The sequence below is a fragment of the Lissotriton vulgaris genome, chromosome 12, assembly GCF_964263255.1.
Source record: "Lissotriton vulgaris chromosome 12, aLisVul1.2, whole genome shotgun sequence".
Lineage (NCBI taxonomy): Eukaryota > Metazoa > Chordata > Amphibia > Caudata > Salamandridae > Lissotriton > Lissotriton vulgaris.
Window position 1 is genome coordinate 521,096,075 of NC_141700.1, and position 27,379 is coordinate 521,123,453.

At 45.3% G+C, this 27,379-nt stretch overlaps 1 protein-coding gene across 1 annotated transcript in view; it reads right to left on the minus strand.

The window, feature by feature from the left end:
- The window catches only part of HYDIN (HYDIN axonemal central pair apparatus protein), a 2,950,008-nt gene that overhangs the window by 2,372,842 nt on the left and 549,787 nt on the right, over window positions 1–27,379 (minus strand). Inside the window, exon 14 of the mRNA XM_086945295.1 lies at window positions 24,483–24,718. Coding sequence (XP_086801421.1) covers window positions 24,483–24,718 — 236 coding nt within the window. The remainder of the gene's footprint in view (window positions 1–24,482; window positions 24,719–27,379) is intronic.

Genomic DNA, 27,379 nt, shown 5'->3' on the forward strand with positions numbered 1-27,379 from the left:
CCGATACTGTACTGTACTGTTTGAGGGACTGTGTTTGGTACTATTTTGGGGTAGGATTGTTCAACTGGTTGGGAGTAGGGGAGGGGGGTGGTCAGAGTATGCTGGCAAGTTGGGGATGCTTCAGTGGGTGAGGGGTGGACTTGGGGGGAATTGTAATGCATGCTGTTTACAAGACAGTGCTGTCTGTTGACAGGATCGGTGAAAGGATGCTGACTTGTCGAAGGGGGGGGTGAAGGGGTGAGGGTTGTTCTTATGGTGCATTCGAAACATACACATATGAGTACTGTCTATTTCTGCACTAAATGCGTTTCATGGTTGCTAGGTCACGCTACAATTTATGTAACACTACTGCTAAATGATATGTGCTATACTGGGGTCAGGTTTTTTGCACGATTGGGCTGGTCGGGCAGGCACCGATGTCGATACAAAACAAACGATACATGGAGTGCGCTGTCTTGAACCTTCTCACTTGGAATGTACGGGGGCTAGGGGATCCGCGGAAACGAAGACAGGTATTGTCCTACTTAAACACATTTTAAACCCAATACTAGTAATTCCTTTGCCTGTAGATGGGCGGCTCATACAGCCTTTTCCTCTTACTCAACTTACGCTAGAGGTACAACGATTCTTATTAAGAAAGGTACGCCATTCAACCTGATTGGAGGCAAACAAGACACTCAGGGACGATATTGTATCCTCTGGGGAAGGCTGGGACTCATGGCGGTCACTATGATATGCAGTTATGGCCCCAATACTGATGACCCTCACTACTTCACGGAACTTTGGGCCACCATAATGAGCACAGGCCCAGATCGCATAATATGGGGCGGAGATTTCAACATTGCACACGAACCTTCCATTGATAGGTCACACCCGGCCCCCCACCATTACACTAAGGCAAGGACTAAATTACACACCCTAATCAAGGACTATAACCTAGTGGACACATGGAGGCACCTACACGATACTACACGAGAGGGCACTCACTTTACAGCTCAGGCTAAATCCTGGGCGCGGCTAGACTACATTTTCGTATCCCTGCAGCTCTGCCCTGCGTTGGTTCAAGCGCAGCACTTAGCCAGGACTTATTCTGATCATTCACCTGTAAAAATAACGTTGAGGGCTGAAGACCTAGGCCCGCCGAGGTCTGCCTGGCGACTACAACCTACAATGCTCCTGGACGCTATATTTCAGGAGGAGGTACGTGAGGAAGTTTTAGACTTCTTTAAACGTAACAAAGACTCGGTGAAAGATGTAGAAACTATATGGGAGGCCTTTAAAGTGACCTTGAGAGGGCTTTGTATAGCAAAGGGGTCGGGAGTACTTAAGAGTATAATGTCAAAATTGTCTGAATTGGAAACTGAGCTCAAAGCGCTTGAACAATCCCTGGCGGATTGTCCAGATGGCGTAACTCTATCGCGAATCAAGGGGAAACTTACGGAGTACACAGATGAGGCCAATCGTGAGTCTAAATTTAGAGGTCGACACTGGACAGCTCGTAGGTATAGCGAGGGTGATAGACCAGGGAAGGTACTTGCTGCGACAATCAGGTTGACGCGGCAACCAAATACCATTCTGGAGATTAATGGACCAGATGGGCTAATGTACAGAGACACAACGCTGATTCTTAATGCTTTTGTCACGCACTATACCACATTATACACCACCACGAGAACGGGGAAGCTTCACTTAGATGACTTCTTGCAGGATATAACCCTGGGCTGGCTGAGGGACTCACAGAGGAACTTCCTAAGCGCCAAGTTTGAAATAGATGAAGTGCGAGACGCTATAATGCATATGCAATCAGGCAAAGCTGCGGGCGGGACGGAATTCCTGTGGAGTTTTATAAAACGTACATCGACTTTATAGCCCCGATTCTGCGGGAAGTTTATGAAGACGCCCTGGAGGTCGGACATCTCCCGCCCTCCATGCGCATTACACTTATCACATCCTTGCTTAAATCCGGGAAGCCGGCGGATAGTTGTGACTCATATAGACCCTTGTCACTACTAAACTGTGATGTAAAGAGACTTGCCAAACTTATAGCCAAACGCATCAACCTTCTTCTGCCTAATCTGGTCCTACCTGACCAATCAGGCTTCGTCCCTGGCAGGGCTACTTCGCACAACCTACGTACCTTTTTTACCATCATGAATAATATCCATGAAGACTTGCCAATGGCTGCCATTTTTTTGGACGCTTCTAAAGCTTTCGATTCCCTAGAGTGGGACTATGTATTCCAAGTTTTGGAACTAATGGGCTTCCACATATATTCATATCTTGGATCAGATTATTATATGAAACACCGAGGGCCAGAGTAACTATTAATGGCAGATTATCTCAGGAATTCCCAGTCACAAGTGGCACGAGACAAGGTTGCCCTCTGTTGCCCATACTGTTTGCCATTGCTACTGAGCCCTTAGCGGCGAGACTGCGGCAACATCACAATGACAAGGCATTGCGATGTAATCAGCGACAGATTTTAATATCAATGTACGCAGATGATATCATTCTGTACATCCGGGATCATAGTTACAACCTAAATCCTATCCTCAGGGAATTTATTCGCTTTGGCGAGCTCTCTGGCATTCAAATAAATTGGGGCAAGTCGTGCTTGTTTCCCCTCATGAAGTCCACGGTGAAATTCTACTTAGACTACCCCATTGCTTGGTGTGAAGAGGACTTCATATACCTGGGGATCCAGGTAGCAAGAGACATAGAGGAGTTGTTGAGGTGCAACTATGGCACGACTATGTCCCGTATCACTGACAATGTTACGCGCTGGATCACCCTTCCATTATCCATGGCGGGCAGAGCGTCTCTCATAAAAATGGTTGTGCTACCACAGCTGCTTTACTTATTCCTGAACGTGCCATTCTATCCTGGAAGATTTTTCTTCCAGCAGCTCCGTTCAGAGTTAATTCGATTGGTATGGGGTGGCAAAACGACCAGGCTGCGATGGGATGTCCTCGTCAGACCATATAACCGGGACGGCTTCGGTATTCCCGATTTTGAACTATATTATTACTCTGCTCAAGCACACTATGCCTATTTCTGGATATACCAGCCTCGATACATGCCCCAGGTTGCAGCGGAGCACTGGCTAGCCCATCCGGTCCCACTAGAAGGAGCAATATATACCCCCTTGCAGGGTAGAGACCGGACACCATCCACAATGATGAGCACTGTGAAAGCATGGGTTCGACTAGGGACTATGCTGAACGCTGCCATGTTGTATTCCCCGTTAGTGCCGCTGACTTATCATCAAGACATGACATAGCTACAGGAAATTGGTTTCCATCAGCTGACTAAACGTTTAAACATTGCAACATGGGGAGACCTGTATACCGCAGGGAGCTTTCGTACACTAGACAGTCTGGAGTCGGATACACCCCTATCCCCTCTAGACACTTTCCTTTTTATTAGGCTGCGTCAGGGATTGAAAACTCCTATGCCTGACTTCCCTAATGAGCCTCAAGCCTTTGAGCCACTACAGCGCATATTGCAGGGCGAAACACCCAAGCTGGTATCTACGATTTACAGGGCTGTACATACATTAAGAGAAACACCACCGCTCGCGGCCAGGGCGCATTGGGATCGGGAGTTAGGCGTAGCGATTACGGACAAACAATGGGAAGTTTGCTTACAACACACAGAACGTGTCTCATCGAGCAGCAGATTCAGAATCATACATTACAAATTTAAAAACAGACTTTATTACAATCCAGTCCGAATGCACAAGTTTCTTTTGCTAGACACCGACACCTGTGACAGATGTCATGCCCCCGGGGCTGACTTCCTGCATTTGCCATGGGAGTGCGAGGGTGTGCAGGCCTACTGGCATCAGGTCTTTGTAGCGATGTCCAAGATGATACACGAAGACATAGCGCCCTCTCCACTACTTGCTCTGCTGGGGTATGTAGCACCTATACCGGCGACATACCGTAAATTTATTGCACTGGCACTTCTGGTGGCTAAGAGGAGAGTAGCGTGCAGGTGGGGCAGGGGCAGAGCCCCGAAATTTAAAGCTTGGTTAAACGATCTCACATATTGTCAGGAACAGATTGTTACATATTCTGAGCTACTACCGGTTTCCTCCAGGCCGGCTGATATTTGGGCCCCATTGCAGTGTTATCTGTTGGAAAGTGACATTCCCCAAGATGCAGAACTACCACATTCACCACGGACTACGTGACCTTAGTGAGAGGGGCCATTGAACACCCATTCCAATGTTTTAGCACACAGGGGTTGGGGGCGGTTTGTAGCGCTTAACAGCGCCTAACTGATGATACACTAAAGGCCTGCCTTCCTAGCCTACAGGGCGCGGACAGGTGTTTCTGCTTGGCTGGTCTTCACTGATCCCTCTCGTGCATGCAGAGGTGCATAGATCTGTCTTTGATCAACCTAAGGCTCTGATATTACTGAGTGCTACTTTTGCCATATAGACATTACACTTTACTACAGCCCATACAGTATCAATGAAGGCGTAGTCCAACGGCTCCATGATTGTATTGACATGTATTTTAAACTATGCTATAAGTCTGGATGCATATACGCATTGCTATTTTCTGTACTGTATTGTATGCCCATGAATGCACCATTATTGATGTTCATCTGAAAAATTTCAAAATAAAGTAAAAAAAAAAAAAAAGAATACAGGCATGGTCAACTACATCCGATCCTCTTTGTCACAACGAGCTCTTGGAAAACCAGACTCTTAAGCCTTTAGGACTTCCCCTTGCCTGGATATTGATTTCTCCAAGAACTCATTTATTATGCATGAACATCTATTCCTTAGGAGTTCATTCATGACGTTCTTATGCCCAACTTGTACGTCAATACTGGCATTCCTAAATACTTTCAAGGTATAAATATACCTTCACTTGCTATGGCAAGGCACAGTGAGGCTCGGCTACCTACTTGCACGATGCAGCTCACCACAGCAAGTCCCGAAGGAAGTCAACTCCTCAACTGACGCACTGACCAGACGCTGTCATCCTCCTCACCCAGAATCCAACTCCAGTGTTTCAGACTCCCCTTGTGGGGTGTTAGAGATCGAGTCCCGAGAAAGAGATACCAACCTCTCTCATTCTAAGGTATGGAGCGGATTAGAACCTAGAGAAACTTTTAGCAATTCTTGGCACAACTAAACTAAACTAAACTATAGCTAAACAGCACCTACTTCTTCCCTCATACAAGACTTAGGTTAGGTACACTGGGGTAGGATTATTTTAGAAGCTCCAGTTGAGTATTTTAGCCTGTGTTATTTATGTATGTATTTTTATATATGACATAGCTACAGACCATGCTATTGTAGTATTATTTTATATTACTGCTAACGCTGTACGCATTATACTTCGCATTCTGTCTTAAGATTGCAGCAGTTCATATCTCTTTCATGAGAAATAACACTGTTCAATAAACCCTTTTATTGAAACACCCGTCTGGCCATATGAAGCGTATTGTCAGTGAGCTTGATTGGGAGACCTTGGAAGAGGTATAAAATCCGGGATAAGACCACCATTTTAATTGCATTAATAGTCCTAACCATGAAATATACATGGGGGGTCATCCTCTAAGGTCAACCTTAAGTTGTCGGAGCAGTGGGGGAAAGTTAATGTGATATAGGTCAGAAGGTTTTGGCGATAGGTGATGTATTTTCTGGTCCATTGAAAGGGAGTTGATTTTACCAATGGATTCATCTCTATTGTGGGCAGCGTTAAGTTTAGAAGGAAGGGTTTAAAAAGATTTATCCAGTAGCCTGCAACTGCTTCATAGCAGGTTAGTTCTCGTTGCAAGGCTAATATTGATGTGGAAGGGGGGGGGGGGGGTGAGGGAAAGCAACACATCATCCGCAAAACAAGAGATCCTTTGATCAACTGAGCTAAAGATGATGGCACTGAAGCAGCTCCTATGTTGCCAGCCAGGAGTTATATACTGAGTGCAAATAAAAGTGAGAACAATGGGTACCCTTGGCGTGTTCCTCCTTCTAATCCAAAAAAGTCTGAGCCCACTCTGTGAATCACTACACGTGAGAGCAGATTTGTGTAGTTCGCCTGGACCATGGCTATAAATCAGTTGCTGAAACCAAATTTGCAGAGAGTATGGAAGAGGAAGGACCAATCCACCCAGTCAAAGTCCTTTTCAGCATCAGGTGCCATAAGAATGGCTGGGATCAGTTTCTTGGTAACCTTTTCAACCTGGTGGATCATCCTCAGTAGGTTGGGTTTGTCTCCCCTGAATGAAACATGTCTGATTTTAGTAAATTGTTTGGTAGTATGTTTTCCAACCTAGTGGCCAGGATTGCAGTATAGATTTGTATGAGATTGAGCAGGGCTATAGGTCTATAAGAAGCACAATTGTGAGAGTCCTTCCCGGGTTTGGCGATGACCAAGAGTAACGCTTTACTCATCATTGGAGTAACCATGCGGTTGGGAGCCATGTGATTAAAAAATTGTGTGAGATGAGGGATTAGGTCAGAGCTAAATGTTTGGTAGAAACTGGGTTATAACCCCTTCAGGACCAGGGGAGTTATGCAGCTTAATAGTGTTGGTGCTGTCTGTACTTCGTCCTCGTTAAAGACTACTCAGCTCCTCGTTTTGATTAGCAGTTACTTGGGGTAACTCTACATCCTGTAAGCATTCAAGCTGTGCTGCCTCTCTTGGTGATTTGGATTTATATATGGTTGTATAAAATTCAATGAAAGCTTTCACTTTGTCTTCCTCGGTCTTGGCTACCACTCCTATCTTTTTACAAACATGAGGGATGTAGTCCTTTTCATATTGTACCCTGAGTTGATGTGCCAAATGGGTGCCCACCTTATTCCCTTTATCATATGTCTTGTGTTTAAGACATAGCAGTATGATTTTTGCTCTGTTGGTGTATATTGCGTTCAGTTTCCCTCTGAGAGCTGTCACATTCCTTTTCAGTGTTAAGGTTGGAGTGTCTTTGTGAGCTTTCTCTTGTGGTCTGAAGCTCATCCTCAAGAGTGAGTCCAACTTGGGTTTTCTGTTTGGTTAGTGTAGACAGCAGGGAGATACACTTCCCTCTAATTGTTGCCTTGAATGAGTCCCAGGTGGTGGAAAGATTGGTGCTCTCCAGGTCATTTAATTGGAAAAATTCTCGAATGGCTTTACGTGTCCCCAATGAGAGAGCTCGGGAAGTACGAGCAACGGAGCCTGGGCGGAAGTGCAGACCAATCTAGTCTAAGCTCCACTTGGGCATGATCAGATAGGGCAAGAGGGTGAAAGTTGCCTGCCATAATGGCATGTCCTAATGATTGACAGATGAATACATATTTGAGACGAAAGTAGGAGCAATGGGTGTGGGAAAAGAAGGTATATTCACGGATGGATGGATGCACCGTCCTCCAGGCATCAAGTAGGCCTACCGATTGCATGGCTTTTTTAAGACCTTAGAAAATCTGCTTGTGATGGCTCTTTGTGGGTGAGTGCAGCGCAATCTACTACTGGCTCCCAAGTAAGTTTAAATTCTTCCATTAATATGATTTCACCCTCTTTAAACCCCCTCAAGAAGGTGAAGAAGGAATGGAGAAAGGTAGCTTGCGCTGTATTTGGGGTGCATATTGAGGCTAACGTGTACATACTGCCTAATAACGTCCCCTTTATCATTATCACCCTCCCTTCTTTATACAATTTGCTACCTAGTGGTTGGAATCTGAGAGAGAAGAGGAAAAGAAGGCCACACCACTGTATATGGTAGAAGTTGACAATGGATAATTAACAGGATATGCTTTATGTCTTGGTCTGTGGTCATCACTGCATGTGAGGTAAGTCTCCTGCAATGCCACTATGTTGTGTCTTTGATCCATCAAGTATTTCTAGAGTTTGTGCCGCTTGGCTGGAGAATTAAGCCCCTTAATGTTCCACGTCAGTGTAGTTCATACCATGCTAGTGTGTGACGGTTAAGCGCAAGTATGGTCACCTATCTTATCTTTTCCCTGGTGATCCAGTACTCCCCTTCCCTCAGAGATCTGTGCCCTTCACTCTCTCCAGCCTCCTTGCAGCTCCCCCCCTCATTTTGACTTAATCTCACTCATGGTATAAAAAGTAAATAACAGAAAAATAACTTTTGAGGACACTGTTCCCCAACAACTGTCTAACAATAAGGTACGGTGTGTTCATGTAAGCTTGTTAGTCACTTTACGCATACGCGATATGGTAATATTTTATCAAGGTGACAGAATGTAACGTAGAAGCTGAAATACATCTCCCATTATCACTGGGCATAATACTGCACAGAGTCCCCTTGGTAGATGCAGAGTTCGATGGGGACAGAGTAAGAATACTTCTTGTGCTGGGTCCTATTGTACAGAGTTTGAGCCTCTAGTGCGAACTCGAAAAAATTATTCTTTAGTGTATGAAATCTAGTCTCTGCATCTGAGTCATTATTGCTGTACGTTCAGGAGCCAGTGTTGGCACCGCTGCCTGGGGCCCCATTCTTATGCTGCAGTCTCAACTGTCTTTGTGAGAGCCATTGTCATGTGCTGGGGCCGGTCATGTTACTTGTGGATTGTCCTTCTGTTAGATCTTCTGGGTGTTCTGGTTCTGAGATTGTTACACCGAGCAAAGCTGCTGCCTCCTGAAGATATGTGAAATGGAACGATTTGTTTTGGTAGCTGAAGGTGAGACCAAAAGTATAGGTCCATCTGTATTTGATGTTCTCTTGGCACAGTTTGTCTGTACCTGGTTTGAATTGTAGGCAGCAAGTTACAGGGGCTGGGGCGATATCTTGGAACACGAGGCATGATGCATGATGCTCCCTGAAAGAAGACCACTTCAACTTTCCTCACTGCCTGCAGGATTGAGTCTTTTACTTTAAAAGATTTGAGCTTTGCCATGACGTCCAGTGGGCGCTTTCCTTCACCTTGGAACAGGGGGCCCAGCCTGTAGACCCTTTCAAGCTTGACTTTTGAGACGTTCTTCCCCAGGAGCTCCAAGAACACACCAACCACAAAGCCCTCCAAGTCCGATCAGTCCACTCCTTCCTCCAGATGCCATAGGCTGATGTTGCTGTGTCGTGAGCGATTTTCCATTTTATTATATTTTAGGAGTGTAGCTTTTAAGCAGGTTTTAAGATGCGCAGAAGAGCTGTTAACCTGACCCAATCTTTGTTCTAGAGTCTGACAGGTATTGTCCAGTTTGAATGTCCGTTCTCCAAAGGAGCTTACATTCTCTTGGACAGTTGTGAACTTCAAGGAGAGATCAAATTGAAGAGCTTCTAGAGAAGTAGCGAGGTAAGCCTTGTTCCCACCCTCGCAGTTCTTTTTTAAAGTACTGGAGGGAGGATAGTAGATCCTCTTTAATTAATGGCATTTTGCCAGTCTGGCATACATGCGGGTGTAGGTCCCTTTTAGGTGGTTGGAAGTAGCTCGCAACACTATTAGTTAGAGTGGAGGGTTGTACATTGGTAACTCATGTTGTGGTGGGTTGTGCTGCAGCCTGTGTCCTCAGTTCAGGGAGTCCGTGCTGAGTCTCATGTCTGTGCTAAGTGGACGGGGCGAGGTTGAGAGGTAAATTCTCCCTCATCTGTTACCTCTTGTTCCTGAGCGTCAGTGTTATGGCGGGTGCAAAGTTATGTGGGGCAGATGCTGGAATTCCTTGATTTTCTGGGCAATTGCAGTGGGGCTCACACGGCTCATATCTGTACGGCCATGATGGTTGGTCACCTCTTCAAACGTTTTAATGCTACATTCCTCTCATATTTTCAGGCTAGTGATTGTCTCTGTTCTCCAGGGGGGATAATAAATGCTCATCTTGGAAAGAGCCCGGTGCCCCCCCTCGCAGCATCAATTAAGGTCCTTCAGGGCAGTCTGCCCCACAGGTTGAGGTCTTTTGTTGTAGAGATTCCAACTGGTTAGATTAAGGTGCACTTGAAAAAGAGACAAAACAGGTGCAATTCCAATCCAGACTGGGTTTTGCCTCAGGTCAAATGGCTTTGCCGTCAGCAGTTACACCTAGACATGCACACTGCAGAGTCTTTATCTGCAATCATAACCATTTGCTTGGTGTCTTCTGGTGAACAACAGTAAAGCAGAGGAGACTGCAACAGATGCACAGCTCTAACTCGAGTAGGCAGTGGCTGGTCAGAACACTATGTTGGTGTTATATTTCACCTCAGTATACAAAAGACATGCCTGTGGCATTTATTATGGAAATGTTACTTACTTTTAATACTTTAATTCTAGGCACTGTGGCCAACCCCCAAGGGCAATCAACTCCCCCACAACGGCCATCCACCCAAAAATGCCCCCTTCCCCTTTTTTGTGGTTCGCAGAACTCCTGTGAGACACTCACTGCACCATACTGGGGCCATGCTGAGTCTTGTAGAACCATGACGAACCCTCAATTGTTTTGGGGGTGGGGAAGATTTGAACAAAGGGGTGGTTCCCTCTTGGATCATCCCACAAGGGCTAGGAATAAGGGCATCCCTACCCAGCCCCCTTATGTTTGTTTTTACTTTATTTTTCACAACTCTGGGTCCGAGTACCCAAGTCCAGTAATGGCAGTCTCGACATTTTTATCCAACAATCAAAGCTCAGTTCCATTGAGATGACTATCAGCATTAATTTTGTTGTTGTCACGTTTTCCTGTAGGAGTCACTTGTAAACTTTCATTTCTCTAAATGGCTAAACATAAATACATCAAATGACAAAATCTATGCTTCCATGGAAAAGATCTAGCTTTCTGCTAAATTTAGGCACAATTCTCAATTCTGGTTAGCCTTTTTTTGTTTCATTGTGTAATTTTCCCTATGGAAATTGCAATGGGAAAAAGAAGATCTGTCAAACAGAAGATCTGTCAAACGGCGACAAAGTTAGTAGCTGAACAAAAAACACTCATCATATATGGTATTAATATTAATGTTAGCCATAGATTCTTGAAGATCAGCAAACAGTTTGTGGTAGACTTTGGACCTGCTCCTAATGTCTGTGCTATAATTAGCCAATTGACTAAATAGGGGAATACTTTACAACCCTGTTTCCGGAGGAAAGCAGCTACTTGTGCCATGCATTAAAAATAAAATTGGGACAGGTTTGAGAACGAAAGCGAAGACTTTGAATTAATAATGGCAACTGCCCACCCAGAACCTCAGAAATCTACGATGAGCAGGTTGTGGTCTTTGTTTCTCCACTCGGTCTCCAATCTTTAGACTTTTCCCTAATGAGGAAAAAACTGGACTAAAAGCCCAAGTTCTTTTGTAACTCTGGAACCAATGCTATTGATCCCTTTTCCAACATGTTGATTTTCTTCTGCAAAAGATGTAGATGACAATTATTCTTCTACTCCTGTGGTGTTATTGGAGGTTGCAAACTCTAACGAGCGACTGTATTTTATAAGGTCTAGCACCCGACGCTCTTATGTAACATTGACCCACTTTTTGTAATTGTAGGAGATATTTCCAACTGTAGACATTGTGAGAAGTACTGTGGTCATCAAAAAGTAGCCACTGTCACCTTGAACCTTCCTTCCTCCGTGACAATTTTTAACATCTTGAAAGGGGTGTGTTTATGGTAGGTGGTAGATGGTGGAGTCCTATTTTGCTGTTGATAGGTTTAGTAATCCTAAAATTGAGGGGTAGTTTACTATTGGTTTATGTAGAGCTGATAGACTCCTCTGTATGAGTACATACTTTTACCTCATAGACGTCAAAAGGATTGGGTGCATCTTTACTGAAGCTTTGTAAGGGATCTATCTGTTTTTTTGTCTGATTATATCGACTGTAGGTCCTAATCTATGTGCCAGCCAAATGAAGTATTTTCCTTGTGTGGCATATCTAATAATCTGCTTTGCACTCCAGGTCAAAATGAGTCTCACAGCCAACCTTGTCTGCACAATGCAGCTGCTCCAGTTAGCTGTCTGAAACCGGTTAATGTCATAGCCATAATTTTATCAATAATTACCAAAGATTTTCTTCCTCCTTTCTGAAGAATTATCTTTGCATCTACTTTGCAACATCTTGGATATGCCCCAAGTATGGTCTAAGCCCGACTAAATCGGTCGGCTATATCTTGTGAGTATCGCTAATGTGTTTGAGGCCCTAATAGAGGTGGCTGCTGTGGCAGAAAATCGGTTGTTGTCTAGCCTCCTGCCCTCTCTATCCGGCAGTGCGGCATATGGTGATGCTGGATTTCTAGATAGCCTTTGGGCAGCTTGCATGATAAACAAGTCTGCTTGTGGATGGCAAATTTGATATACTGGAATGTTTCCTGATGCCTGGTATTCTTTGCCTGGTGTGGCATAACTGCTGGTGTCTTCATAATCTTACACCCAGAATACGTTAACCGGTGTGGTGGTAGACACACAGTCATCCCATTTAGAGCCTGTTCACTGAGGGTGTATTTGCTAGCTATGTGTACTCTTGATTATCATCTGTACCTGGTGCCTGAAAAATAGTAGGCTGTGGCACCAGAGGTTAAAGGTGCACTGATGGAGTTGTTAGTTTACTGGGATGCGAAGTGTGTTGGTGTATGGTATTGTTGGGCTTTTTTGTGGTCTCGAACCTGTCAGTGTTGTAGGAATCGAAAGCTACATTTGAGGCAAATGCCTAGAGTAGTCTGACAACATGGCGTGCAAGTCTTTGACCAAAGCCAAGAGCACCTGCATCCTCTCCTACTGTGGTGCTTTCATTGTGTGATCAGAAGTGTCTAAACCATATTGCCATCCATCTTCCTCATCATCATCATCATCATCATCTTGATGTTGTACAAAAGACTGATATTTGCATATTTGATCTAATGGAAATTCCATGTTTCCTTAGTCATCGTCTTCCTCCACCGAATCCTAGTATTTCACATTCAATTCAGTAGGACTGTAAGTCAGTCCAAAGCTTCCTTCCTCATCCAAGTACTCTGTTTAAAAGAGGAATTGTGGTGGATAGGGTGAAACCTTACCTGCTGTGACAGGCTGGCTTAGTATATGGTGCACACTTTTTTAAGTGAATAAACCTGCACTAATCCAGACAACCAAAATGAAATGGGAATTTTGGTGGTCTTAGACAACCTTAGAAAGCTCTCTAAGTGGTAGCTGTGGAGAACAGCCTTAAGGCTTAGTCCAGAAGGAGCGTAAATCAGCGTGTTTTACCAGTAATCCAGACAACCCTAATGGGGATTTTGGTGGTCTTAGACAACCTTAGAAAGCTCTCTAAGTGGCAGTTGTGGGGAACAGCCTTCAGACTTTGTCCAGATGGAGTGTGGATGAGAAGCAGCTTGTTTTACCAGTACTTAATCTTATGGTATAGATTAGGTGAAAAAGGACCACACAGTGTAGTTATAAAAATATGTATTTATTATTAACACTCACTAACACAATACAATTATCTCCTAGCAGGAGATGGATGCACAATACAGACAATACTTTGTCAATAAAATGTGTGAATAGTACAGAATACACAGTGGTCTCCAGAGGGGGGAACCAACCCATATACTACAATAGTGGCATGTGAACCACAACCTAAGTTGAGAATGGACCCAGAAGACTTAGAAGAGCTGTGGACCCAAGGAACCACCCAAGGTGAGTATCTAGGAACCCCACGGAGGTTGTGTGCAAAGTGGGAACACAAATGTGTGCTCAATGTTAAAAAAGGACCCTTCCCAGGGGACACAGAAGACACCCCGTGAAAGATGGAAGGTTGGAGAGTCACCCCACCCATGCAAATCCCAGTAACCAGGATACCTACACCAGGAAAGCAGGGTGCATAGGTGTCACCTGACGTCAGAAACGGCTGTAGACCACAATGGAGGACTTTAGGAAAGGTACTGAAGGAGAAGAAAACAAAGGAGTCTGTGGAACCCAAATGTGGATTGAAGGTGAGAAGAACCTGCTAGCAGAGGGGACAGAGTCTATGCCACTCAGGGATGACTATGAGGCATGGAAGATGAATGCCCACCGATGTGTGAGATGCAAGAGAGTTGAAGGTACCCTTGAAGTTGCAGCTGTATGGACCAGGTGATGCAGAGGAGGACCAGGAGCTGTGCACGATCTGTCCCATGTCGGATGTCAAGAGTCAAGGAGTCTGTGTCCGACAGGGGAACCAAAAAGCCTTGGCAATGGCAACCAGCGTAGTTTAAGACAAAGGTAAAGTGTCAGGACCAGCAAGGTCTACGTGACTCACCACGAGCAGGTAAGTCAGAGCAGGCCCGAGCTAGCAGGGGAGCCCACTGGAGCCAAAGAAGGGCATTGAGAGGACCCATGGACCGAAAGCACAGGAGTCGCAAAAGGACCTTGAGCAACTCACCAAAAGAGGAGGGCCCGCTGTGCAGAGGAAGCGATGCAGGTGAAGTTCTTGGCTGCAGGAGATGCTTGAGGTAGGAGCTTCTTGGAGCCCGAAGATCTTTGGAGAAGAGAGTCAACTAGCCTTGGCAACAGCAAGTCGACGCGATGCACAGGGGTTCCATTCCAGTGGTTCAGACGAGGGATACTGGCAGCAAACTTGGTGAGTAGACAGTGCAGGCCTCGAGGGAGTTGCAGAACCATCACCTGTGTTGCTGAGCCTTTCGGTGTCCGTGGGTGCCCAGGATGAGCAGACCGGTCAGCTGCGTTGTGGTGCCTTCAGATGCAGGGGAGTGACTCCTTCACTCCAAGAGAGATTCCTTCGGGTGTCTTGATTGTCCGCAGGTCCTGTGAAGAACATGTATAGAGCACAGGCACAGATGTTGCAGCAGACTTGCAGGACCTCGAGACCAGGAGCAGCAGGATTCCTTCCCAGTTGCAGTCTTAGTTCCCTATACGAAGTCCAGCGAGGTCCAGAGTGCCCAGACAGTCGAAGTGGTATGTGATCTGAATCTTGCCCCACGACTAATCTAGGGACCCACCCACAATTAAGCTGTTAAGTACCGTAAGGAAAGGGTTGGGATAATACAGGGGTACCCCCAGAGGAGGGGCTGGACAGTGGGGAGGATACTCCAATGTCCTTTGTCCAGTGACACGCCAGAGCAGGAGCCAAGGGCTTCCTGAACTGGTTTGGATTGGGGTATGCAAAGAGGACACCAAATGCGCCCTTCAAGCAGTCTGAGTGGCGCTGGAAAATGCCCCCACGCTGTCCCAATACACTAAGTCCTGTCTGGGAGGTGGTCACACCTCCCAGTGACAGGATACCCAATGTCCTGCTTTCCTCTACTCGAGCTTGGCTCAGCAGCAGGAGGGCAAAATCGTGTCTCTGGTTGGCAGCAGCCATAGTTTGCTGTCCAGGTCTGGAAGACTGGTACCGGGAGCACTGAGGGCCTTCTGGAAGAGCATTACAGTGCATGGAATGTGTAGGGGTGTCCCGCTCATGCAGGGCCACCCTCTCATTTAGAATTAAGCACTCTGCCTTCAGGATTGAAAGGCCTGCCTTAGGGGTATTATAGGTTTTAAGTGCAGTGACCTCAGATATACGGACACTTTTATCTGTCCTAAGTGATGCTAGCACCAGCTTACACAGGCTGCAATGGCAGGCCTGTAGTCACAATTTGAGTGGTCTCTCATGGGTGACATAATGCATGCTTCAGCCTATGGGAAGCCCCTGGTATACCTATGCCCTGGATACCTTAGTACAATATACAAGGGACTTATCAGGGTACACCAGTAGCCAATCTGTAGCATACCTAAGTACTCACCATGTCCAATTTAGGAAAGGAAAGAAGCACAGAGACTGGGGTCTTGATTAGCAAGATCCCAGTCAGACTAGTCAGTAAAACATAATGACACCAATAAAAAGTGGGGGTGACCATGAAAGCAGATCCTACTTTCCTACACTTGGAAAGGTCTGTTCAGGTATTAGAGTCATTGCAATGCCTCTATCAGATATCAGAGTTATTTTATATTCTTGGGCATCAAGATTATGTCCATTCTCACAGACAGAGTTGTTGTCGATAGAGTGCAGTGCAGAGGTTGTCATGGCCCTGGAAACAATACCAGAAGGCACAGTATCATTAGCTGTCATAGACGGCGCTTTCGTCACCTGTCTTTGTAGTCAGCGGATGTGGTATTTTTCATCTATGGAGTCTTCGTCAGTGCCATTGTCTATGCGCCTGTCAACCGTGAGCCTGTCGACAGTATTAGATTTGATGAAGATCTTACCATTGTTGACGTTGAAGCTTTCTTTCTTGGCGACAAAAGTGTTGATGGTGAACCAGATAAAGTTTTTGTGGCAGCAAAGATGAAGAGTGTTTTGATGTCTCCAGAGTTCGTTTCTTTTAAGGGCTTGAAGAAGCAGATAATGTTTTAGTATGTTTTTCTCCCCTCGCTTGTGGATTTTTAAAAAATATTTTTGGGATGGTGTTCCTTCAGAGTTGAACTTTGAAGTAAACTAGAGTGTGAAAGCCTTTTTTTGCGATTTCTTCTAAGATTAAAACAGCTTTCTCCTTCTGCCGAGGAATGGAAATCCAAAGATGTTTATGTAACAGCCATAACAAAAGTCTGTCTTCTCTGTCCTTCACAGTCTTTGAAAATGATTTTACAAAGTTTACAGTCCTTTGACTTATGCAGTGGGTGAAGGCAATACATGCATTCATTGTGTGGATCCTTAACTGAAAAATGTCTTTTGAAGCCTCAGACATGGTCTGATTTGTCTGAAGCCTGTTAAACTATTGAATACCTTCTTTTTTATGAAGATAAAGCTGAGAAATAGTCACTTTTCACATGATCCGTATTACCTGAGTGAGTAGAAGAGAATACTGTGCTTTGATATGATTAGTGGTGTTTTGGATCATTTATAATGTTGTGAATCAGCTTCTTTGGATGCCACATTAAAGCTATTCTATAAAGATTTACCACTGTACTGCTCACTATGTCTACCATGGGACTGCAAGCTTGATAACAGAGATGATTCAAGCATGTGAACCTGTGAAAACTCCAATACTGGATATGTAACATTTTCTTCGGCATCCTATGATTCTCACTATTCAGGTAAGACACTGGGCTCCTACGGCTTGCCTATCAAATTCTATGCTGCATTCGAGTACCAAATACTCCCTCGTTTAAAGCTCCGATATGAGAAAACCAAATCCCTGGGATACCTAAAGACAATTGCTAGTGAGGCTATTTTCCTACCAATTTTGAAACTGGGGCATGAAACTTTATTCCCAGCTTCTTATTGGCCCATTTCAATCCTCAACTCGGAATATAAACTCTTGAGTAAAATACTTGCAGAGCATCCGCTCTTTTGCTTCCTTGCTTCCATGGCCCTGGGGTAACCCTTGTTCTAACCCCAGCGACCCCACCCTCAAGACCGTTTACTTATTTGCAAAACAATAACCCCATTTTTTGCCTCAGGATTGCATTGCTTGTTTTCCTCTAAGTGTCAAAGGTGTTTTGTATGGAAACCTAAGAAATTGTGTTTTGAGAAAAACTTTTTTACTCACCTTTAATCCACGAAATGTCCCAGTGTGATATCTAGGCATATCAAACTGAGTAGAAAAAGTAATCCTGAAAGTATCTAAAAAGTAATCAAAAGTAATTTCAACTGTATTCGCACATTTTACAATCCTGTAAGAAAAGTCAATGTTCATCGAGCTTGCTTATGCACAATCTGTCTTCAAAAGTACAATACTATGTACCTGTACTAAGTCCTGCTTGGTTCTATAAAATGAAATACACCAAAGCCGAGCAATCAACTTATCCTGCTCCCCCATTGTGAATCGTTGTCTTTTAAATCTGATTTTAAAACATTTTTTGATCTTCCGACTTGTATTTTAAATAATTATATTATATAACTCCCATGAATTCTTGATTAATATTTTAATGTGTATGCCCTTCATTGCAGGATAATTTGTATTGTCTGTATTGTATTTTATATGTGTTTTATCTGCGTTTTTATGGCTTTGTCAGGCCAAAATAAAGAATTTCTTCTTCTTCTGAAATACACCAAAGAAATATTTTTATTACAAACAATTTGTCGGAGGTCTGTCTTTGAGTGTGTAACATCATTTCTTGCCTGAGTGTGTACAATAAATGCTTACCACTACCCTTTGATAAAGACTTACTGCTTGCCCGCACTACTACAAATAGAGAGTAAGATATCTACTTTTACCTATGTAAGCCCTTGGGGATCCACTGGACTCTGTGCACACTGTACCTTACTTTGGTATAGTATATAGAGCCAGCTCCGTACACCACTTCAAATCATCCCCAAGATATTTTGTGATCTAGACTCTCTCCTGAGCAAATTTAATTTGTGGTACAAGAAGGAAACAAGATGTGTTGTCGAAAATCAAACTTTTGACTTCAGAGGGCATTTTGGAAGTTCCCGATTTTATTGCTAATATTAGTCTGCTCAACTATTGCATATTGCCTATCATCCCTATGAAACTGGGCTGTCCAGAGAACAACTCCATGAGGGAGATATGCACAAGATATTATTTGTTTCTTGGCTCCAACAAGTCTGATAATCACCCAATTTTACTCACAACTGCCCTAGGCTGTTTAAAACGTAGCATCTCCTATACTAAGCTAGTACAGCCCGCGGGGGCAGTTCCTTCCAGAGGGCTTGGGGGCATCGTCCCTCCTGATATTTAATCCCTGGCCCTAAATTAATTTAATTTGATGCGACTACAAATGTTTATTTAACCCGCAGCAGTCAGCTGTTACCTGCTGGCCAGTTCATATTTTGACCAGAAAGCCCATGTGTCTTTTTAAATATTAGGTTTTTGAAACGAGCACAGCACGCTGCGCTTGATCTTCAATAATAACACCCGCAAGCTTTCCTTTATGGTCACATCATGCAGCTGAGTGATTTTAAAAACAAATAAATACAATCCAAAACAGAAACCCCATGCAAAACGGTGGGTTGTTAATTTTGGCACAAGACAATCAGGATTTAAAAATATCCTCACAGGAAATACTATGCGGCACTCTAACTACAACAAAACACCTCCACTTTTTGCAGTATTATCTTTTGCCGCTGTTCCCAAGTGTTACTTCCAATCATTTAATTTTATTAATTACAGGTGCAGTACATTATCTGGCTAATAGATGTCCCTTTACAACTGCACAGGGACACCTAGTAACAGCCTGTGGTTTTGCCACCCTTTACTTTCTTGGTGGATTTTGTTTCAAGACTTATGCTACTGCTGGGATGGATAGTATTTCACACAAAAAAATAAAATAATTTGCAACACCAATAGTTCTAAATTGTACTAATGCGAGACCGCTTACATTGCAAATGCTGTCTATGTATAGCAATTCATTATTGCAATTCATTAATGGATTTTGAGGAAGCAAAAAACATAAGTGTGGTCCCCCTGTATGTACGATACCGCTATCGGGCAGATCCCTCATATTGTGGTCATTGCAAAGTCAGACTGGACATTCTTTCAAAGGGAAATGCAAAACAGATTTAACAAACGTTAAATTACAAACCAATTTCTTTCCGATTGTCTGTCCTGATAATTGTTTTGAAATTATATCAAAACAAGCCCTGGAGGTGAGCTTTTGAAACAAACTGGAAACAAAGCCCCTTTCGAAAACGAACGACTAAAAGAAGGAAGGTCCTTTTGTCTTTTATTACATGACAAGATCTTATCTCGAATTTGGTCCGTACAATCAAATCTTCGCTGCAGGCAGGAGTGCCAAGCTATATGATTACAGTCTGAGCATTTCCGGCCTCAACTCCAGTCCTTGCACCTCTCCTGTGTGCAAATTGCATTCATTGTTGTGAAATAGTACATACTAAAGTGACCTAAAGGTGTTGAAACATACAAGAGATGCTCAAAATAAATACACGCATTCAAATGATCTCGGGTGGTTTTTATTGTCAGACGCCAAACTGATATATTTAACAGTTCACCTTTAGAAGGACACCCTAATAGAAAGCAACACATACCACACCAGTAAACACACACACACACACACACACAGAGACACGCAGAAACACCCCACCCACTTACTGATAAACAACATAGATATAAATGCACAGACACAACCAGATAGAAAGCACACACGCATTCACATAAACACTCACACAAACACACCACACATAAAGACACACATTCAGCCACAAAGTTTCCAGACAGTTTCAGCTGCAAGTGAAGGGTGTGGCGAAAGAAATGAAAATGTTAAAAGTTTCAGGGGTTAAGAATTAATCCAATGCTTACGTTTTCATCATATCTGCTGATGCTGAATAATGTATGCGGATTATCATCAAAAAAACTGTAGAAAGATAAGTCTTTAGAATCTGCAATTCATGCAGAATTTGAAAGAACAAGCATTTTCATGCTCAAACTTATAACAAATGAAGCGCAAGAAGCAAAGCATGCTCCAGTATAATCTCGAGGACACATTGATCACTCTTGGATTACTACATATAGCATCCAAGTGAAAAAAAATCGCAAGAAAAATGTATTTCCTCAGTCACCACTGGAACAAGACCAAGACTTCCATTGTGCTGCTTTGCAGTGATTGAAAAATGGGTTAAAACCATAGTATAGAGTCATCTACCAAAGCATTTTTAGAAGCATAGTACAAGAAGCATTAGATCGGTCCTTGTTGAAAAGGAAAAGAAACAGCACAGAAGAACAAGTTACTTACCTTTGGTAATGCCTTATCTGGTAGAGAGTCTATCTAACCCCAGATTTCTTACTTTAGAATTCTCGCCAGGCGCCAGACTAAATCTGGACATTTTCCTGAGCAGAACCTATGCACGCCAGTAGGTGCCATCATTCAGCTCCATGTGGCGGCGTCGTCTGCACTGGAATTGCATGAAGGGTGCCCAAAGAAGGGGGACTGTCACCCTCGATCTCCGCAGGTAAGCTGCAACCACCGCCATCACCTTGGTGAACACACGAGGGACACTGGTAAGACCAAAGTGGAGCACAGTGTACTGAAAATGCTTGTGGCCTATTGTGTTTTGCAGGTAATGTCTGTGGGCAGGCAGGACGAGAATGGGAAATTATGCGTCCTGCAAGTACAATGCTACCATCCACTCTCGCGGTCCAGGGCAGATAGGACTTGAGCGAACATGAACATTTTGAATTTCTCCTTTTTCGGGAAGAAATTGATAGGGCACAGGTCTAGAATTGGACAAAGGCCTCAGTCCTCCTTGGGCACCTGAAAGTAGCAGGAATAGCAAACACAACCTACTTTTGATCCCGGCACCCACTCTAAGGCGCTCTTGGTCAAGAGAGCCAGCACAGGCTGACGGAGTAAGAAGATGTGAATCACCGTCAGCATGTCACAAATGGGTGGAGGGAGTAACAAAGGGGAGGGAGTAGTCCCTTTGAAAATCTGGAAAATCCTGTGGTCAGATATTATCGGCCTTCAGTGGTGCAGGTGATGGCATATCCTGCCAGCCCACCGGATGCCCAAGATTGTCAGAGGGCAAACTAAAGAGGCTTGAAGGCTGCCGCTACTGGGGGGGGGTGGACTGGCCCGACCTCTGGATACCTGACCCATGAGGTCTGTGGGTATAGCATCCTCAGCCATCCAAGGTCTGGAAAGCTTGTGGGCCGTGGTGGCTAGGCAGGTGGAGGTGCAGCGGAAGTCCCTTCAGTGCCCACGAAAGGTGGACTGGGTTAGCAAGGGGCCATGGAAAGGCCCAAGGACCTGGCTGTAGCTCTACTGTCCTTAAAGTGCTCCAGCACTGAGTCTGCTTGGTCATCGAAGAGATGCAAGCCATCAAAGGTCATGTCCATGAGCGAGGCCTGGACATCCCCCGAAAAGCCAGTGGTTCTCAACCAGGGGTAGTAACTAATGGCCAACAACAGCCCAGTGAGAAGATCATTTCCAGTTCACAGCATATGGCAAACTTAGCTGCATCTTTCCCTTCAGCAACAGCTTGGGAGAATATGGCTCTGGCCTACTTGGACACCACAGGCAGCACCTGTTCAACTGAGTCCAAGGGTGAGTGTGAGCATGGTCTCAAAAGGTACGCAGTGTTCACAGACCGTAGTTCCAGGCTAGGAGAAGAAAACATCTTTCCCAATGTATCCAGCCTATTGGATTCCCTGCCTGTAGGGAAAGCGCTAGGATTTATTTAGGAAGTGGTGGCTTGGACCACAGAGCTCTCCGGAGTGGAGTTCTGGGTGAGGAAACCAGGGTTCCCAGGGGCGTGCAATGACAGCAGGCAAGTGAACAAGCCCGAGTAGGACGTCAGTGAGGGCTTTGTTTAAAAAAAAAACTTTTTATTGAGTTTTTTATAACATGCACATACATAAACCAAAAAGCAGCATACAGAGACTTTTGTATAGCATTTGTTTTTGATACAGCACGTTAATGTTGGAGACTTCAAGCAATCACACCAGGAAAATAAGCTAAATAAAGGCCGAAGCACCTCCATCAAGCCGTTAACTGTTGACAGCCAAAGAGGGCAACTGAAGGTCCAGGACCTCAGCCAGCCTCCTCACCGCCATAGCAAATGAGCCTCCCTCCCCATAGCCATGGTAGGAGGAAAGACCAAGCTAGAATCTGGGGAGGTGTCCAGACCACTGGCATCCACCAGATGCCTCACCCAATCATCCGTAAGTCCTAGTCAATAGGAATAGGGCACGGGTTCCAGCCTGATTGGAATACCTCCAGTCGGCGTCGGAGTCTGTGTCGAACAATGCCCATCTGACTCCATGTTGGAGTTGTAGATGAGTATAGGGATTGCGCCACCGGTGGATGCCGGGGATGACTACAATGGAGTCGGCCCCAGGAAAGTTGAGGTGGCTTGAGGAGCGCCACTCCGGATCCATCCATGAATCCAAGGGGACCCAACTGCAACGGAGGACGAGCCCACCGGCGGAAGACCAGTAGGGGACCCTCCAGAATCAGCAGGCCTGAGGGCACGCCAGTGGGCCGCCCAAACAAGGGTCGCTACTGCTACAGAACACTCGGGGAGGTTCGGAGAAGGCCTGGTACCAGCTCTAATGCGGAGCTAGATCTCGAATGCTGACGTTCTCTTGTCTCATCAAATTACTTCAACCGATGGGATGAAGTCTAAGACCTCTTTGACTTCGTGTTCTTCTTATGTTTGTTGGACCTGCCGAATGCCCGGACAACTTCAACTGTGACGACAAACGCTTTGAGTGGCTCAGCAACCAATCCCAGGATCTTCCTCTTGAACGGGATTGAGACAATTGCGGCTTCACACGTAGAGCAGCAAGGAGCTTGAGGGACTGCTCCCTCAAGGCCTTGGGGTGCATGGCGCAACAATCCACGCAGGTCTTGACGTCGTGATCACGCTCGAGGCACTGAAGATAGACGAGGTGTGGGCCTGTCACCAACATCTACCCAAGACCTGAGCCCCAGGGTATGAAATCAGCCTTCTTTGTGGACATCCAGGCTACAACAGGAGCCAAAGTCTCAAAAGTCTTTGACAAAATAGTCGAAAAAGGTTCAGCCAAAAAGTGACTCTTGGTAGCTGTTCTCTGGATCTGCAATGTATCGCACAGAAAGAAAAACGCTGGGGTAAAGCCAATATAGGTAAATTTTGGAAAAGGTGATGGACAGAGTTTCTGAATGATGCAGAATACTCCTACCCAGTCAAGAGATCAGGGCTTGATCCATCACCGTTTTTTAGCTCACTGCACCATCCCAGCTTCAGAACCTGGCTATATGCAAATTAGTCTGTTCCTGTCCCAGTGCATGATGGGAACAGGGCAAACCAAACTACCAAGCCAATTCTTATACTGGGAAGGAGACAAGCTACCGGGGACCGGTTTCTGGCATTTCAGCCGTCTTCGGCCCGGCTTGCTTGAATCCTGATGGTGCAATGAGCTAGGGACTCACGTCTGAGTAAAGCCAATATAGGCACAGAGCAAGTCACTTACGACGCATTCGATGCCAGGCAGAGCCAAATGACACCACCTACCGGTGAACAGGGGTACTGCACACAAACAAAAAATTTGGATCCAGTTAGACTTGTGGGGATAATTCTATGGTAAGGAATCTGCGGCTACATGTCTCTATAAGATTATTCTGTTTTGAACAATATTTCAGGCATTAGAAATGCCATCTTACTCATGCCAGCTGTGAGAGAGTGCACAACGTGTAGCAGAGACTTACAGGCCATCACAATAATAACTTCCCAATTAATGTTTTGAGCAGATATGTGGGAAGGACTGAGAATATCGTAAATAACAATCCTAGAGCAGCCAGGAACACACTGTGCCAACGCATGCATCATTAGCAGGTGCAGAGTTCAGACTTGTTTTGTTCACTGGTTTGAGTTAAGCCGCGGTGAACATGCAGCTGATCTATTCTGCCCACAGCTGCTGGACAGAATGCAATGAGAGATCTACTGGCTGCCCTTGTCTAGGACCTGAAGCAAGTTGTTGTTCTACAAATTAACAGCCATCAAACAGCTCAAGATATGCCTCCTAGAAATATTATTTTACCAGAAAAATAATAAATGCAACTTTTCTTTTATCAGATAAAGACAGAAAAGAACTCTTAGCAATCACCTCAATGCGGTCTACGTAGAGAGACGTGAGCCAGCCAGCCCGTCTAAAATCAAAGCATTCCATAGTGTTGATTTCTCTCATTGAAAATTGTGTTAGCCAATACCTGGATATTCAGGTCTCCTTGGGGGCGGATGGTTCCACTGCTTGGTGTGATGCTAAACTCAGTGGGTTTAGCATCTCCTTGGTACTCCATCATCCAGGCAGCTCGCTCTTTCTCTAGGATCTGGTCACAACTGGTAACGCTTGGCTCTCCAGTGCCATCCATGGGAACACGAAGATTAAAGGTCAGGGGTACCAAAGATGTGTTGTGAAGGCTAACTTTGAGCGTACATGGAAAGCCTGTCAGAAAATCAGACAACAAATGTTTGAAATTAGATGGTTTCCTCTTTGGTGGAAAGACAATTCATTGGGAAAAAAAGGCAGAAAAATGGTACGAGCATCGTTATGAGTTAGCTTTTTGTTTTCATTCGTTTTTTGAACTTGGCATAACATGTTACTCTGGTGTTACATTGCAATATAAGTTCGCTTCCTTTGGCATAAACCCTTGTTTTGTATCTCAGAATCCCATTCCTACAACAAACATTTGCAATGCAATAGGTCTCGCTTTAGGAAAGTTTGAGCTATTGGTATTGTAAATGAGAAATTTTGTATTTATGTGTTGGTTTTGAAAATAGCTAAATTAATAGCTTTGTCATTTACAATTCCAATAGTTTTAACTTTTGCAAATGTGACACTTATAGCATTTGTAGTGCAATATGTGTTGTATTTACGTGACTTAGATGTATTGATATTACAAATAACAATGGCTTTTAATTTTTGTAAATAATTAATACTTAAATAAAAGTTATTGTAAGTTATAATGGCAATAGCTTAAACTTTTGTAAATAACTTTTGTGAAGATTATGTTCATTGTATTATATTGTGACGAAAATCCAAGAATAGAAGTGAAATATTAACATATTTTTGTGACATTTCTAATAAAGCTTGAAACATTGAGAGAACATATTTGAACCAGTTGTTGTTGAATGGTTGCACAGATTGATGCTGTGGTGGCACTGAGTGATGTTGTGGTGGCAACAAGTGATGCTGTGGCGTTCAGTGATGCTGTGGTAGCGCATAGTGATGTTGTTGTGCCCTGAGTGATGCAGTGGTGGTGCTGAGTGATGCCGTGGTGATGCGATAGATAGAGTGAGTGTGATAGATAGATAGAAGGGGGGGCGATAGATAGAGTGAGGGTGATGGAGTGAGTGAGGGTGATAGAGTGGTAGAGTGAGGGCGGTAGAGTGGTAGAGTGAGGGCGGTAGAGTGGTAGAGTGAGGGCGGTAGAGTGGTAGAGTGAGGGCGGTAGAGTGAGGGCATGAGGGCGGTAGAGTGAGGGCGGTAGAGTGGTAGAGTGAGGGCGGTAGAGTGGTAGAGTGAGGGCGGTAGAGTGAGGGCATGAGGGCGGTAGAGTGAGTGCGGTAGAGTGGTAGAGTGAGTGCGGCAAAGTGGTAGAGTGAGGGAGGTAGAGTGAGGGCGTAGTGTGAGGGCAGTAGAGTGAGGGTGGTAGAGTGAGGGCGGTAGAGTGAGGGCGTGAGGGTGGTAGAGTGAGGGCGGTAGAGTGGTAGAGTGAGGGCGGTAGCGTGAGGGCGGTAGAGTGGTAGAGTGACGGCGGTAGAGTGAGGGCAGTAGAGTGGTAGAGTGAGGGCAGTAGAGTGATAGAGTGAGGGCCGTAGAGTGAGGGCCGTAGAGTGAGGGTGTGTGGGCGGTAGAGTGGTACAGTGAGGGCGGTAGAGAGGGCGGTAGAGTGGTAGAGTGAGGGCGGTAGAGTGGTAGAGTGAGGGCGGTAGAGTTAGGGCAGTAGAGTGGTAGAGTGAGGGCGGTAAAGTGGTAGAGTGAGAGCGGTAGAGTGGTAGAGTGAGGGAGGTAGAGTGAGGGCGTGAGGGTGGTAGATTGAGAGCGGTAGAGTGGTAGAGTGAGGGCGGTAGAGTGAGGGCGTGAGGGCGGTAGAGTAAGGGTGGTAGAGTGAGGGTGGTAGAGTGAGGGCGGTAGAGTGGTAGAGTGAGGGCCGTAGAGTGAGGGCGTGAGAGTGAGGGCGTGAGAGTGGTAGAGTGAGTGCGGTAGAGTAAGGGCGGTAGAGTGGTAGAGTGAGGGCGGTAGAGTGAGGGCGGTAGAGTGAGGGCGGTAGAGTGGTAGAGTGAGGGCGGTAGAGTGAGAGTGGTTGAGTGAGGGCGGTAGGGTGAGGGCGGTAGAGTGGTAGAGTGAGGGCAGTAGAGTTAGGGCGGTAGAGTGAGGGCGGTAGGGTGGAAGAGTGAGGTAGAGTGAGGGCGGTAGATTGGTAGAGTGAGGGCGGTAGAGTGAGGGCGGTAAAGTGGTAGAGTGAGGGCGGTAGAGTGGTAGAGTGAGGGTGGTAGAGTGAGGGTGGTAGAGTGAGGGCAGTAGAGTGAGGGCGGTAGAATGAGGGCGGTAGAGTGGTTGAGTGAGGGCAGTAAAGTGGTAGAGTGAGTGGTAGAGTGAGGGCGGTAGAGTGAGGGCGGTAGAGTGAGGGCGGTAGAGTGAGGGCGGTAGAGCAATAAAGTGAGGGCAGTAGAGTGAGGGCAGTAGAGTGAGGGCAGTAGAGTGAGGGCAGTAGAGTGAGGGTGGTAGAGTGAGGGCGGAAGAGTGAGGGCGGTAGAGTGATAGAGTGAGGGTGCCAGAGAGAGGGTGGTAGAGTGAGAGCGGTAGAGTGGTAGAGTGAGGGAGGTAGAGTGGTAGAGTGAGGGAGGTAGAGTGGTAGAGTGAGAGCGGTAGAGTGAGGGCGGTAGAGTGAGGGCGGTAGAGTGAGGGCGGTAGAGTGAGGGCGGTAGAGTGCTACTGTTAAACTGTTAAATGTTGTAAGAAACCATGGAGAAGAAATCTAGAGTTACAGAAAGCGAACACTTGTGGCAAAATACAGTAAGTGGGCTATGCTCTAAAGGATGGACTAACTCAAGTTGGACAGCCTAAAGCAAATAAAAAGTTAGCAAATGTGAGTTTCAAACC